Genomic DNA, 15,228 nt, shown 5'->3' with positions numbered 1-15,228 from the left:
TAACAAAGAAAGATAGCAATAAAGACGTACGTCCTGCCATGGTCCTGCTAATTGGTTTCAAAATTGTTATTCTGAGTTGCGCTAAGGGAACGCGGTTCCACTCTTTACCATGAGATTTGTCAGTCTCTTTTTATTTGTTTGTCTATGGTTAAACTTCAAAATTAACAATTACTACCTGATAACAATTACTTAATAAGGTAAAACCAAAAAGCCCAAACTTTCTGTATGATTATTTTTAAATTTTACGTATGTTATGTTTATTTATGTTATGTTCTTTAAAATCAAAGAAGCGATTGCTATACATTACTAACATCTACAGATGCATGAGCAATACATTTATTTTTTTAGATTGAATTAGAAAAGCCTCTTTTATTTTTCTTTTAGAGGCTATCACTTTTTTTATTATAATTTTGGCGTTATTAAAATTTATTCTGTGCCCTGTGTCCCATGAATGCTGACAAATCTTAGATTTGTGAAAATCTCCCTTTCTTAAATAATCTTTAAGTTCTTTAATTCTAACATTTAAGGGTCTAGATGTTTCACCAATGTAAAATTTGCCACATAGGTATAGACATTTTTACATCAATAATTACTATTTAAGGGAGACTATTTTTGTAGGTAGTTGTCGCCCTCTGGTGGATTTTATCATTTACAATGGCCCTATCGGTGATGTTCGTCGCCTATATCTTCTACGACCCATATTATCAATATACTGCCTTCCAAAGCGCTATATATTGGTCTCTCGGTAAATGTCTCTATTCCATAGCTATGGCCATGATGATTTTTGCCCTGTCTCAAGGCTCCGGATGTAAGTATAATCCTTGTATATATATTTTTAGAGTAAATCAACCTAAGACGTTTATGGACTAAGACTACTAGATGGCAGGACCGGTTTCCCTACAGAAAAATATTTTTTGTTACTCTGAATTTTGAAGCGGAAAAGAGAGAAAATAAAAATCGATAATTTTCAGACTGTGCCAATTGGTTACTAATCGACCAGATACTTTTTGGCCATTAGATATGCTATAAAAGCTGGCAATTATACAATTCGACCATTGTAAATACCCGACAAATTCTTCAACGCCGACAAGGCCGATGCTTCTCACTGATAAGAAATAAAAATGTTTGTTTAGATAATTTTCGAGGTATTTTTTCTTTCTGAATGCACATTTTAAAGTATTTTATATTCTTTGTCCCCTTGACCTATTATCCTGGTCGCACGTATGCAAGTTCTGTTTCTTCTAGTTTTAGAAAATGTCCATATTTCTTTTTTCTTTGTAGGTGTAGTGTAAAATTAGATTAATTTATTAAGTTTGATTATAGTGTTTAGTGTAGCATGTTTGTCTACCAAAGTGTAGTCTACCAAAAATAGTTTAGTAGTGTTTTTATATAGTTTATTTTATAGTTAAGTAGTAGGTGAAGGGATAATTTTGTTATTTTTTCTTTTTGTTTGATAAATTAGTAAGTTTGATAATTTGTTCAGTGTAGAATACAAGAATAAGTAGTAATCAGGGCCAATATTACAAAGCGTTACTTAGACTGTATTCCGTTGCAAAACCAGGCGAACCTTCGGTATAAGTATAAACTACGGTAAAGAGCGGTTCCTAAAAAACATCGGTTTGATACGGAACGGTTTGGTAAAATACTGGAAACGTCAACTGTTGACGTTTTCTTAATTTCAATACCTCTATTATAAAATTTATCTCTTATGCATTTTTAATGGACCTATTCTCTGTTTTTACGTTTGCTTCTTCTTTTCATTGGAGTTTAATATCAAAAAGTACTTTATTAGTAAACTGTTAAACTCGTTAGATGCCATTACACGGCGTGTGGAGCGCCGATCCACGCTCCAGGGGCGTGGAGCGCCGCGCCTCACAGTGTGGCGGATGGTAATTATAGCGGGACAAAACCTCAGTAGCGATGTTTGGGACTTAAAATCTAAGAACGTAGCAAATGGTTTAATATATGTATAGCACCCATATGAGTTAAATTTATTTATTTATTAACAACTTAATTTATTAATAAATAAATAAATACAAGATAATAAAACTATTATATTATTCGTACGTGACACACAAAAACCGTACTGTAAACTATTGCTAAATAAATAAAATTATGATATCAGGTAAATGCTTAAAAAAATATTTTAGCAGTTATTTTTTAATTACTTTGTGATCTTGTGAAACCCTGTATATTTTATTTTAAGAAATTCTCTTTTATTTAAAAATAAATAAAATAGTTATTTTAATTTTAACACTCTGTAATTGTAAATTCATATATAGTAAGTATCTAAGACAATTTTTAAAACTTTTATTAAAACTAGTAATAATCATTTAGTTTTTATTAGAAATTATGAGAAATTAAAACAGACTTTTGCATATAGTCATGCTTTATTTAATTAGAACATCATTTGAATGTTTTTGTCTTGAGAAAAATTGCCGAACTGACTATCGGTATCATTCATTGATTTTTTAACTTCTGTGTCTTTCGATGGAGTTTCAGTTAAGGTTTTAACGATTACAACAGTATTCCTACTCCCACTAGCCTTAAAGCTTATATTACTTGCAAAACCTAATTCTTATTTTCAATGCTCTTCAATTAACCCTTTAATGAGTCTTTGTTTCGTTATTATACTAGCCAATTGAAATAAAACTTTTGGGCGTCCACCTGTTGAGCTTGAACTTGAAAAAAAAAAACAAGGGAAAATGATCCTCGATGGGTCTTAACACCTTTCTTTTCTTCGTTACTAAGAGAGTTGGGATCTAAAAATTGCGTCACGATATCCCACAAAACGGTCAAGAGATGATGTTAGTTTTAAAACGCCTTTTTACATACCTTTGGCAATCTCCAACATAATTTGGTTTTGGAATAGAATGTATGCACTTGTAAATATTTTGTTTTCATATGACCTCTACCTGGCTGAGCAGAAAACGATCAAATTTGGTTTATAAAAATGTATACGACCAAAAAATAATTTATGCATTTTTATATCAGTTGGAATGAACACTATTTATTCTTATTAGTACACATTTTTTGGCTTATTTTTACAAACAAAACGGTTTTGTCCCGCTAGACTTATCATCCACCGCACTGTGCGCCGTTGGGACGACCGACCGACAGGCAGATACAAAAAATGCATTATAGGTATAACTTTTTAACATAGATTATCGGTTTAAACTGGGTTTAAATTAATACAATCGAATAATGTATTCCCCAACTTTATTTTCAGTGCAATTTATTAAGATAACAGAGTGGAAAGCAAAATCATCTGGTTAAATTAAATAAGATAATAATACTTTTTTAAACCAGGTTTATTTATGTTCAAAAGTTAAATAACGATTTTTTTACCTTAATTATGAAAATAGTTAGAGTATATCGTATTTTCAGAAAGCCATAACCAAGGCAAATAAAATAAAAAAAATAATACACTGGGTGTCATTTACAAATAGAAGTCAGATTTCGAAAATGAGAGTTACAAGCGAAACTAGTTAATGTCACTGGATTCTATATAAAAACTCAACAAGACTAAGTTTTCACCTTTTCGATAAGTTAACCAATATACGATGGGATCGAAAAATGCAACATTTTAAAATTCTCCCTGTACTTTAGGAACTAAGAAGACTAGGACAACTCTTGTAGCATCTTTGGTTTCATGAAAAGTAGCATAGTGATGTGAAAACCGCATCTTTAGAAGTATAAATGCAATAAACATTATTAAAAAATACAGTAATTATTACTCAAAATCACCTCAGCAAAATTTATCTAGTGTTCCTTACCCTTTATATAACATTTAGAATAAATAATAATAATTCTTTTAAACAATAACATGGTAGAGTATATTGGTATACCCTGTATTTTCAGTAAATTTTTCCACCTAATTAATATGATATTTATAGATTTCTTTAAGCGAATATCAAATTATGCATTTTCACATTAAATAGAGATATTTAAATAAATTATGCAACAATTAAATTTAATTAAATTCAAAATATTACTGACGCAAATTGTTCGCGGCGCGTTTGCTTTGGAGTGTGCAGTTTACCGCCAGTCGACGGGAACGAAACGCCCCCCGAGGATCCCCGCGCCGACCCATTCACACGGCGTGCAGAGCGGCAGTTCACGGTTCAGGCGCGTCCTGGCGCGGGATTCCACACTCCGTGTAAAGGTGGCTTCCCACGGCCTGTAGTTTTACAGGCCGCGCCGCGCCGCGACGGAAAAACGGGCGACGCGTAGATATCACGGACTGCAGGCGGAACTCTTCCCACGGCGTGTTTGTGCCCGAGTACCTTTTGAAAACCAATCATCTGTTTACCTATTTTTGAGGTTACTAGTGTTCGGGATTGGTGATTACCTACCATTTTGTGATTATCAACAACTTGTTTTGGATAATTATCAGTAATGTCAGATGAAGAAAAAACTGTTGCCGCAGCCGCTGTCATTCTTTTTAACGGGTATTATTTACTTATGAATCAAAAGGGAAAGAAAAAAAGGCGTTGGTGGACATCATCGTATAATAAGAGCCGAGCGAGGAAAAGTAATCCCCTTTCACTTTCTTTTTTTTTTACTTAGTGTGCCATGGAAATCTTGTGACATTATGGCTAACCTGATTTTTATATTTTAAGTCATTTCACACCATAGACTTAAAATAAAATATAGACTACACTATTTACATCTCAACGCGGACAGACAATATTTTTTGTACACATGTTTACTTCTGGGTACAGTCGACCGGGCCTTCCTCATCCAGCCTATGTTGTCACGTCTTTAATATTATCAATATTTTTTTTCTTGTTATACACATATATTGAGATATTAATACTACAGTTTAATAAAGTAAGTTTTAATATTCCAGAGATGTATTAAATAGTCCTTATACTACTAAATTATAAGTCGGATACTGTTTAAAAAGGATAAGTTCTTTACAATATGTCAACACCGATTAGAGACGAGGGAGCCTATTCATTCAATTTATTACCTTGTAGTACATGTCGCACGTGTGCGGTAAAGCTTTGTTGCCGCTATCTCCCCGGCTGTATTAACGCATTTTCTTAGCTTGTAGTCCTTAAGTGTTTATTTTATTGACTTTTTCTGTTCAAGAACTATAAAATATGGTTCGCCAGTGCCAAATTTGCAAGAAATTTGACTTAAATAATCCATTTAAGTCTTTTCGACTTTTGACCGGTAGGCAACTCTCAATTTACCCATTGGGAGTCAGTGGCGTTGTTGTAAAAAGGCGCTTATTTAGATAATATTTTAGTAAAATGTAAAATATGAATTTTTTCTCTTACATTACATTATTTACTTACTTACATTGTAACAAAATCATAATTATAACCCTGTTAATAATTAATAATGTTTTTATTAAAAATATATTCCGGTTTATTCTAAAATTATCTTCAGAATCTAAAATAAACATACAAGAATTTGAAAATGATATTACATTATGAAACAATATTTTTTTAATATACCGGGTCGTCTCAAAAGTGGCTCACCAATATAACTTTTTTATTTTTTCAGATAAAAAAAACAGATTTGTATGTTAGTAGGTATATGACATAAATTAGGATTTATTTACGTATTCAATTGCTTTTGGTCTCTTCCTGTTTCACCGAAATGATTACATCTTTTGATTTTTAAAGGCACCCTCGGTATATTGCTACTTTATTCGATAAAAAATGATACTCTGAATAGAATGACATATCATATGTCAACTTTTGACATTGTCGCTTAAAAACAAATCCTATTTTAAATTTCAATCCAGGGTGCCATGGTGTTGTTAAAAACACTAAGTTTTAATCAAGGAGCCTTGGAAAAATAGTTTTGGTCGTCTAATGGGTTTCGTGTCTTGTCTAGGCCGGTTAAAAAATGTACATATCGTATTTTTAATCATACATATGTCAATTTTTTCAAATGGACCAAGGGTGACTCATTAGCATATTTGGAAAAAGCATTTTTTTATGAATATATTGATACCACACACTTGGTATTTCGAGTCAAATTGTCGTTATGAACCGCGTGTTACAATTACAATTAAACCATATGCGAGAATGTCAAAAGTTGACATATGATATGTCATTCTATTCAGAGTGTCATTTTCTATCGAATAAAGAAGAAATATACCAAGGGTGCCGTTTAAAAATTAAAAGTTATAGTCATTTCCGGTGAAACAGAAAGTGACCAAAAACAATTGAATGCGTCAATCAATCCTAATTTATGTCATGTACTAACATACTAAATCTTGTTTTTTTATTTGAAAATATAAAAAAATTATGGGGATGAGCCACTTTTGGGACGCACCTGGTATAATAAAGACAGTACCGAGTTAAATAAATGTAGTTTTCATTTTATCCACTTCCTATCACCTTCCTTGCTTTAATGGAACAGATTTATGTTTTCTCTAATTTACATAAGACATCACTTAACCAGAAAAAAAATTACAACAATCATATTTTTTTTTCTCTCCCTGTCGCCGATTCTATTATATCTGTGGAATAGATCCTGTTTTGATTAATATTAGGGGTTGTAAATGTTTGACTAAAATTAATAATTTATTATTAATTTCAAAAATTACGTAATTTCGATTATAAAATTTCTTCTATAACGTGTATTTTATTATTTTTATCCTTTTTGGACTCTAAGACGTTTTTTCTAAACTTTTATTTAAAAAACCTGTCCTAAATCTTAATAAAATATAAAACAGTTTAAATACGATATATTTTTAATTTAATTATAGCTTCATTAAAATAAAAAAATTACCCGGCTATGATACGGGGGGTTCAGGTGCACTTGAGAAACGAAAGACAGTGTTGTGTTTCTCGGCAGAGTCGTCAGGGAACGACCGTTACGACAGAGACAACCTATCTATCGCTCGTGTCGCACTCGTTATAACCTAAAACAATAACACAACAATAACAAGACATTGTCTGACCCATAGACTTAAAATAAAATATAGACTACACTATTTACATCTCAACGCGGACAAACAACCCTTTTTGTACACATGTTTACTTCTGGGTACAGTCGACCGAGCCTTCCTCATCCAGCCTATGTTGTCACGTCTTTAATATTATCAATATTTTTTTTCTTGTTATATACATATATTGAGATATTAATACTACAGTTTAATAAAGTAGGTTTTAATATTCCATAGATGTATTAAATAGTCCTTATACTACTAAATTATAAGTCGGATACTGTTTAATAAGGATAAGTTCTTTACAATATGACAACACCGATTAGAGGCGAGGGAGCCTATTCATTCATATATTACCTTGTAGTACGTGTCGCACGTGTGCGGTAAAGCTTTGTTGCCGCTATTTCCCCGGCTGTATTAACGCATTTTCTTAGCTTGTAGTCCTTAAGTGTTTATTTTATTGACTTTTTCTGTTAAAAAACTATAAAATATGGTTCGCCAGTGCCAAATTTGCAAGAAATTTGACTTAAATAATCCATTTAAGTCTTGAAACGACTTTTGACCGGTAGGCAACTCTCAATTTACCCATTGGAAGTCAGTGGCGTTGTTGTAGAAAGGCGCTTATTTAGATAATATTTTAGTAAAATGTAAAATCTGAATTTTTTCTTTTACATTACATTATTTACTTACTTACATTGTAACAAAATCATAATTATAACCCTATTAATAATTAATAATGTTTTTATTAAAAATATATTCCGGTTTATTCTAAAATTATCTTCAGAATCTAAAATAACGTACAAGAATTTTAAAATGATATTACATTATGAAACAATATTTTTAATATACCGGGTCGTCTCAAAAAGTGGCTCAACCCTATAACTTTTTTTTTTTTTCAGATAAAAAACAGAGTTGTATGTTAGTAGGTATATGACATAAATTAGGATTTATTGACGTATTCAATTGTTTTTGGTCTCTTCCTGTTTCACCGAAATGATTACATCTTTTGATTTTTAAAGGCACCCTCGGTATATTGCTACTTTATTCGATAAAAATGACACTCTGAATAGAATGACATATCATATGTCAACTTTTGACATTGTCGCTTAAAAACATATCCTATTTTAAATTTCAATCCAGTTTTTTCAATCCACTAAGTTTTAATCAAGGAGCCTTGGAAAAATAGTTTTGATCGTCTAATAGGTTTCGTGTCTTGTCTAGGCCGGTTAAAAGATGTACAAATCGTATTTTTAATCATACATATGTCAATTTTTTCAAATGGAACAAGGGTGACTCATTAGCATATTTGGAAAAAGCATATTTTTATGAATATATTGATACCACACACTTGGTATTTCGAGTCAAATTGTCGTTATGAACCGCGTGTTACAATTACAATTAAACCATATGCGAAAATGTCAAAAGTTGACATATGATATGTCATTCTATTCAGAGTGTCATTTTCTATCGAATAAAGTAGAAATATACCGAGGGTGCCGTTTAAAAATTAAAAGTTATAGTCATTTCCGGTGAAACAGGAAGTGACCAAAAACAATTGAATGCGTCAATCAATCCTAATTTATTTCATATACTAACATACTAAATCTTATTTTTTTATTTGAAAATATAAAAAAATAGGGGGATGAGCCACTTTTGAGACGCACCCGGTATAATAAAGACAGTACCGAGTTAAATAAATGTAGTTTTTATTTTATCCACTTCCTATCACCTTCCTTGCTTTAATGGAACAGATTTATGTTTTCTCTAATTTACATAATAAGATATCACTTAACCAGAAAAAAAATTACAACAATCATATTTTTTTTTCTCTCCCTGTCGCCGATTCTATTATATCTGTGGAATAGATCCTGTTTTGAATTTCAAAAATTACCTAATTTCGATTATAAAATTTCTTCTATAACGTGTATTTTATTATTTTTATCTTTTTGGACTCTAAATTGTTTTTTCTAAACTTTTATTTAAAAAAACCTGTCCTAAATCTTAATAAAATATAAAAAAGTTTAAATACGATATATTTTTAATTTAATTATAGCTTCATTAAAATAAAAAAATTACCCGGCTATGATACGGAGAGTTCAGGTGTACTTGAGAAACGAAAGACAGTGTTGTGTTTCTCGGCAGAGTCGTCAGGGAACGACCGTTACGACAGAGACAACCTATCTATCGCTCGTGTCGCACTCGTTATAACCTAAAACAATAACACAACAATAACAAGACAGTGTCTGACCGCATGTTCCAGCTATTTATGAATGAGATGCTCAGTCTATATTTTATTTTAAGTCTATGGTCTGACCGCATGTTCCAGCTATTTATGAATGAGATGCTCAGTCTATATTTTATTTTAAGTCTATGTTTCACACAGTTTTTTTACATTAAGTGATTTCGTTCGTCCAGTCCATATTAAACCCACCAAAAGCAACAAGAGTAGCAAAAACAATGATTATGTCTGTCTACGTCAACAGGTCTGCACAGGCATGAACGCGCCGCGCTGGATCGGGCCTTTGAACTTACCGACTCGAAGCGGATTCGTCGCGCCTCCTCGCGCCACCTCAGGCGACCGTCTGACTACGGCGTGTTGGCGCGAACTGGCGCGGCCTGGCCTGTAAAATTACGGGCCGTGGGAAGCCACCTTAACTGCTCATATACCAGGCCCGTGGCCCGAAAATCGGCGCGCCGACCCAATCACACGGAGCGTGGAGCGGCAGTCGACGGTCCAGGCGCGGCGCTCAACGCGCCGTGTAATGGCACCTTTGAGAGCTCAAGTGAAGATTTGCAAGTCGAATATTAAAACAGATCAATAAAAAATAAACAAATCTAATCAATATTTATATTTTTATAGCTTACAAACCATTCACGATTACTTGTTGTCTTGTTTTTCATGTTTTTTTTTTAAAACAATGTGCAGTCATTTACGAAATGCCGTAATGAAGTCACCAAACTCTTTTATCTGGTTGGCAAGTGACTGAGAGCACAGAATATCTAGCTACGCAACAGAAAAATACTCGAAATGAAAGAGCTAAAATTGCACAAATAAAATACTAGATGGCGCGACAATATCATAATCAGAATATAATTGGAAATTTTCAACTTCCGGTTTTGGATCGACGTAGATCGACGGCACTTCGACGGCCTTGAAGCTCGGCTAAAAATGCACAGTTGCCAGATTCAAACAGACTTTAATTGGCCTCCCATTCTTTTTCTGGTGTATAATAATTCCTTTCTATTCTTCGTTTCTTGTCAGATACACTTATATTAATTATTCGTTTGGCTTTTAAAATAGTTTTAATTTTAAGTATATTATTAGAAAACATATGCTCTCAAAATACATTTTTAATATACACTACTTTATTATGTTAACTAAGAAAATAACTTTAACTACCTTTAAAATTAATAATATACAGAGCGATTGATAGTGATATTTATTAATGCTGAAACCGTTAGTAATGAAATATACGTTTAATAATAATGGAAATTATTTATTAAAATGCACTACAAAAAATGATAATTGTCTAAAAAAATACTATAATAACAATTTTTTTCTGTTTGCCACGTTATTTATATAGACCTAGGTAGATTTTTAAAAGTGACACAGGTACAATTAATATTATATTAGTTCGGCATAAAAGTTGCTGTTACGACATCGTACAATAAATTAAAATTATTAATTAAACAAATCTTTATAAAGAAACACAAGTATATCAAATTTGGGCCAAATCGAACGCCAGGAAATGGTATCATTATATGGTACTACATTATGGTACCCCTTGATATGCTTCATGGTACCATAATATTGCAATGTCATCAAAAATATGCAAGTATAATCAAATATGAGCCCAATCGAACGTCAGGAAGTGGTATCGTAATATGGTACTATATTAAGGTACCACTTTATATATGCATCATAGTAGATGCATCATAGTACCATCATATTATAATGTCACCGAAGATACTTACTATACCAAGTTAAGCCCAATCGAACGCCAGGAAATGTATCGTATATGGTACTATTATGGTACCTCTTGATATGCTTCATGGTACCATAATATTGCAATGTCATCAAAAATATGCAAGTATATATCAAATATGAGCTCAAATGAACGTCAGGAAGTGGTATCATAATATGGTACTATAGAAGGTACCAATTTATATGCTCCATGGTGCCATCATATTACGATGTTACCGAAAATACGTAGTATACAAAGTTTAAGATTAATCGAACGCCAGGAAATGGTATCGTAATATGGTACTACATTATGGTACCCCTTGATATGCTTCATGGTACCATAATATTGTAATGTCATCAAAAATACGCAAGTATAATCAAATATGAGCCCAATCGAACGTCAGGAAGTGGTATCGTAATATGGTACTATATTAAGGTACCACTTTATATGCATCATAGTACCATCATATTACAATGTCACCGAAGATACTTACTATACCAAGTATAAGTCCAATCGCACGCCAGGAAATGGTATCGTATATGGTACCTCTATCGTATATGGTACCTCTATCGTATATGGTGCCTCTATGTACTATTATGGTACCTCTTGATATGCTTCATGGTACCATAATATTACAATGTCACTGAAGATACGTAATATACCAAGTTTAAGCCCAATCGAACGCCATGTATCGTAATATGGTACTATATTACGGTATCACTTGATATGCTTCATGCTACCATAATATTGCAATGTCATGAAAAATACGCAAGTATATATCAAATATCGTACGATACCGAAAAAAACGGCGTCCAGTTGGCTGGGAAAAGACGATCGATGACATTTCCCATATAAATTTACACATAAAATGACAGCGATTTTCATTTCATAGTCATCGCTAACGTCGTTTTTTCCCGATCATACGGTATGAACACAATCGAACGTCAGGAAGTGGTGTCGTAATAGTAGAACAATACTTATTATATTGTCGCCGAATTACAATCAAAATTCAGGATTCAGTTAGAATCAAACGCCAGAGAGTGATTTTAATTCAGCTCGTAATATTTAACTCCAACTAACATGGCGAGTTAAATACTTAAACGTTTGAAAAAAGAGCTCTAATCTATTTTAATATGTTTAAGTGATGTAGGAAATTTGAAGCTAAGCTTTATCAGGAAATATTACAATATAAATTACACAATGGCAACACTGCATAAAATTCTTTTAAATTTCGACTGTAGAAAACTGTTTTCTTTTAAATTTATCGCCCTCTGTTATGTAGTAGTGAAACTACGGCATCAAAATATCTGATTTGGAGACAGGCTTTTAAAGCCTGTCTCCTTTTGCGACCTACGATTTTATACATGTAACGAGGCTTCTGTTGCGTAGCTAGATATTCTGTGCTGAGAGGGTTCGACAATATATGACGTTACGGTTAATGATGGCGTTACGGTTAATATTTATTATTTTATTTACAGGGGCTATTCGCTGGTGTTTTGAGAGAGATATAGTACAAATCTTAGGTCGGATTACGTTTAGCTGTTATTTGATTCACATAATATTTATCAGAATGGAAATGGGATATCGACGATGGCCCTCATCATTAAACGACACAATGAGCGTAAGTACTATTTTTGTACGGGATGTTTCAATATTCCTATATCTGTTATCTACAGTGTGTCCACGGATTGACTCCCAAAGAGGGAAAACTTTTTTATTCGTGGGTTTATGAAAAAAAGTTATTCTTCATAAAAACTCCTGCTTGAGCTTAAATGACCAACAGGCATGTTATTTTTACAGATGTATATACCGACTGTTGAAAATTTAAAAAATATGGAAAACGCTAAGAACAATTAAAGTACTTGTATATGTAAAAATACGATGAAAAGTTATTAATAAAAGTTCTAGGGATTGAAAAACTACACCACGTAACGAAATTTTATCTCACTAGCTAAATGTACAGGGATTGGTAAAAGATTCCTCTCCATATAAAATACCATTTACTCAACTTAATTTTTTTGAATAATTTTTAAATCCTTGTTTACCTTTACGCAATTTCATTATACTTCTCTTTTTAAATTAACCAATGGAGGCCATAAAATAAAACTCGTACACGACTTAGTATTAAACATTTTCTTTAGAAAACGAATGAAAAATAAAAAAATATTGTTACAACCTGCCTTTATTATCTATTATTTGTTTGCAACAATATTTTTTTATTTTTCATAATTCAAAAAATAATATGCCTGTTGGTCGTTTAAGCTCAAGCAGGAGTTTTTATGAAGAATAACTTTTTTTCATAAATCCACGAATAAAAAAGTTTTTCCTCTTTGGGAGTCAATCCGTGGACACACTGTATATGTAGATTTGTCGAGATTTACACAATGTTAATTAGTATAGCTCGTTATCAAGTTTATTCTTATTTTTTTCATTAAATCGGTTTTATTTTCAGTTTATAGCAGTACTGGGTGATTTAACCTGCGCGTATCTAGCTGGTTTAGTTCTATGCCTATTAGTGGAAATGCCAGTCTCAGCCTTGCAAAAGTTATTCTTCAAGGGCATTAAGGAGTCTAACGAATCGTCGATCACTGACAAACCACCTGCGTCTGTTAATTTCACGAATCACAGTTATGTTGAAACGGAAAATACAAAAGTTTAGAAAAATTACATGTATTATAAGACTAATGGAATATTTTAATTTATGTGTTATTTTAAGTTTTTTTTATAAAATTGTTAATTATTGATATTGAAGCAGAAATAAATTATGTGATTAATAGTAAAAAATAATTATTGTAGTATAAAAATTACTACAATTTTTTATATTAACAACATTTTTCAACATCATTTTCGACATCAGAGGTTACCATTTTCCTCGTGTTTGAAAAAATGTTTAAATATGAACAGTTATCAATATAGCAAGTGGTTTTACACATAAATTTAACATTTTTTACAAGTGGAGTTAATCGAATTGTGTAGTGAATGGGGTTTATACAGGGTGGCTCATCGAAAACGTTCCGCAAGGCATAACGGCCAGGGTAATTTTTTTTTCAGAAAATCCAAAAACACGTCAATTTTGTTTGTGAGGCCCCAACTTTTGCCCCAAAAATGATTGCAAAATCTTCAACCCTCTAAGCGGGGGTGTCATCCCCCAACTTTTTTCAAATGGGAAGGGGGGTCAAGTGGCACCGCAATGAAAAGAGCTTTCTATTCTCTATATTTCCCTGCTTCGTTTTTGAAAATCGGTCGAGTCATTGAGAAAATATGAAGGATTGAAATTTGAAAAGTTTATTTAAACATTTATCAGACTAAATGATAAGGATAAATTCCTTCGACCAATTTGCTGTTTTTTCTTATTATTTTTAGATGTTTACGCATTTTTTCACTTGCCACAAGGTTGAACGGTCAGGTGCGGTAGTTGCTAGATAGCTGTTCTGTGACTTGTGCGTTGAAGTTCTTCTCAATATCGTTAAACTTTTTAACAATTATGGTGTACTCACTTGCAGAAAAACTGGATATAATTGAACTTTATTTTAAAGATAATGAATGTGGCAATCGGTTTGCGCAGATATTCAATGAACGCCATCCTGACAAACAGCTTTATGGCAAAATTGTTCGCGATTTAGTAGCAAAATTTCACGAAACTGGTTCCGTTATGAATAAAAAGAGGCAGAGGGAAAATCCTGTAGTAAATGAAGCTATGGAGGTATTCGTATTGGGCCAAGTTGCCATGGGTAGTACGCTGAGTACAAGAAAATTAGCCAATAAGACCGCAACCGGCGCACAGAAGGGTATCTGAAAAAATTAGGTGACCAAAATTTGATTTGACAAATGTGACCTTTTTTTAAGAAACAGCAATATTTTTGTTAAGATAACATATGAATACACTATATATTATGTTTTTTTTCCACCTTAAGGAATCTTTGTTTTTGTTTCCATGCCACAATACAAAACTAGCATATTTATTTGAGTTATTAAGACAAAGTTTGAAATTCGATACCGTTTGTAGTAGCTACTTTTCTTGAAAACGTTAATATGGATATTGATGAAGCAGGTAAATACTACAAATTATTAATATGTTGTTCTATATATTCGATGTAACTGTTCCTAACAGTAAATTTAAAAGATTTGACGTTTTAAATTTTAAGTAAAGCTAAGTTTTTGTTATAGTTCCGTGTATTTCCCGCCTAATTTTTTTTTAAATTGTCTAGATGGTACTGTCTAGTACACGAATTTAAAAAGTTTAGACCCCATAATATCCGATTTTCCAAGATTTTTCTTTTTAAAAAAATCATGTAATTTTACATAATTATAAAACTTGTTAATTTTTATTTCGTTATTTAATTTTAGGAC

At 32.2% G+C, this 15,228-nt stretch overlaps 1 protein-coding gene across 1 annotated transcript in view; it reads left to right on the top strand.

Moving 5' to 3' along the window:
• LOC115890639 (nose resistant to fluoxetine protein 6-like) overlaps window positions 1-13,654 on the top strand; it is a 33,172-nt gene extending 19,518 nt beyond the window's left edge. Inside the window, exons 7-9 of the mRNA XM_030910934.1 lie at window positions 619-808; window positions 12,357-12,499; window positions 13,331-13,654. Of these exons, the coding sequence (XP_030766794.1) occupies window positions 619-808; window positions 12,357-12,499; window positions 13,331-13,537 (540 nt within the window). The 3' untranslated portion in view covers window positions 13,538-13,654. The remainder of the gene's footprint in view (window positions 1-618; window positions 809-12,356; window positions 12,500-13,330) is intronic.
• The last annotated feature ends 1,574 nt before the right edge of the window (window positions 13,655-15,228 follow it).

This window comes from Sitophilus oryzae, unplaced genomic scaffold (assembly GCF_002938485.1).
Source record: "Sitophilus oryzae breed Bouriz unplaced genomic scaffold, Soryzae_2.0 scaffold_907_pilon_pilon, whole genome shotgun sequence".
Lineage (NCBI taxonomy): Eukaryota > Metazoa > Arthropoda > Insecta > Coleoptera > Curculionidae > Sitophilus > Sitophilus oryzae.
Note: the sequence above shows the minus strand (reverse complement) of the source record. Positions and strands in the feature narration are given on the sequence as shown.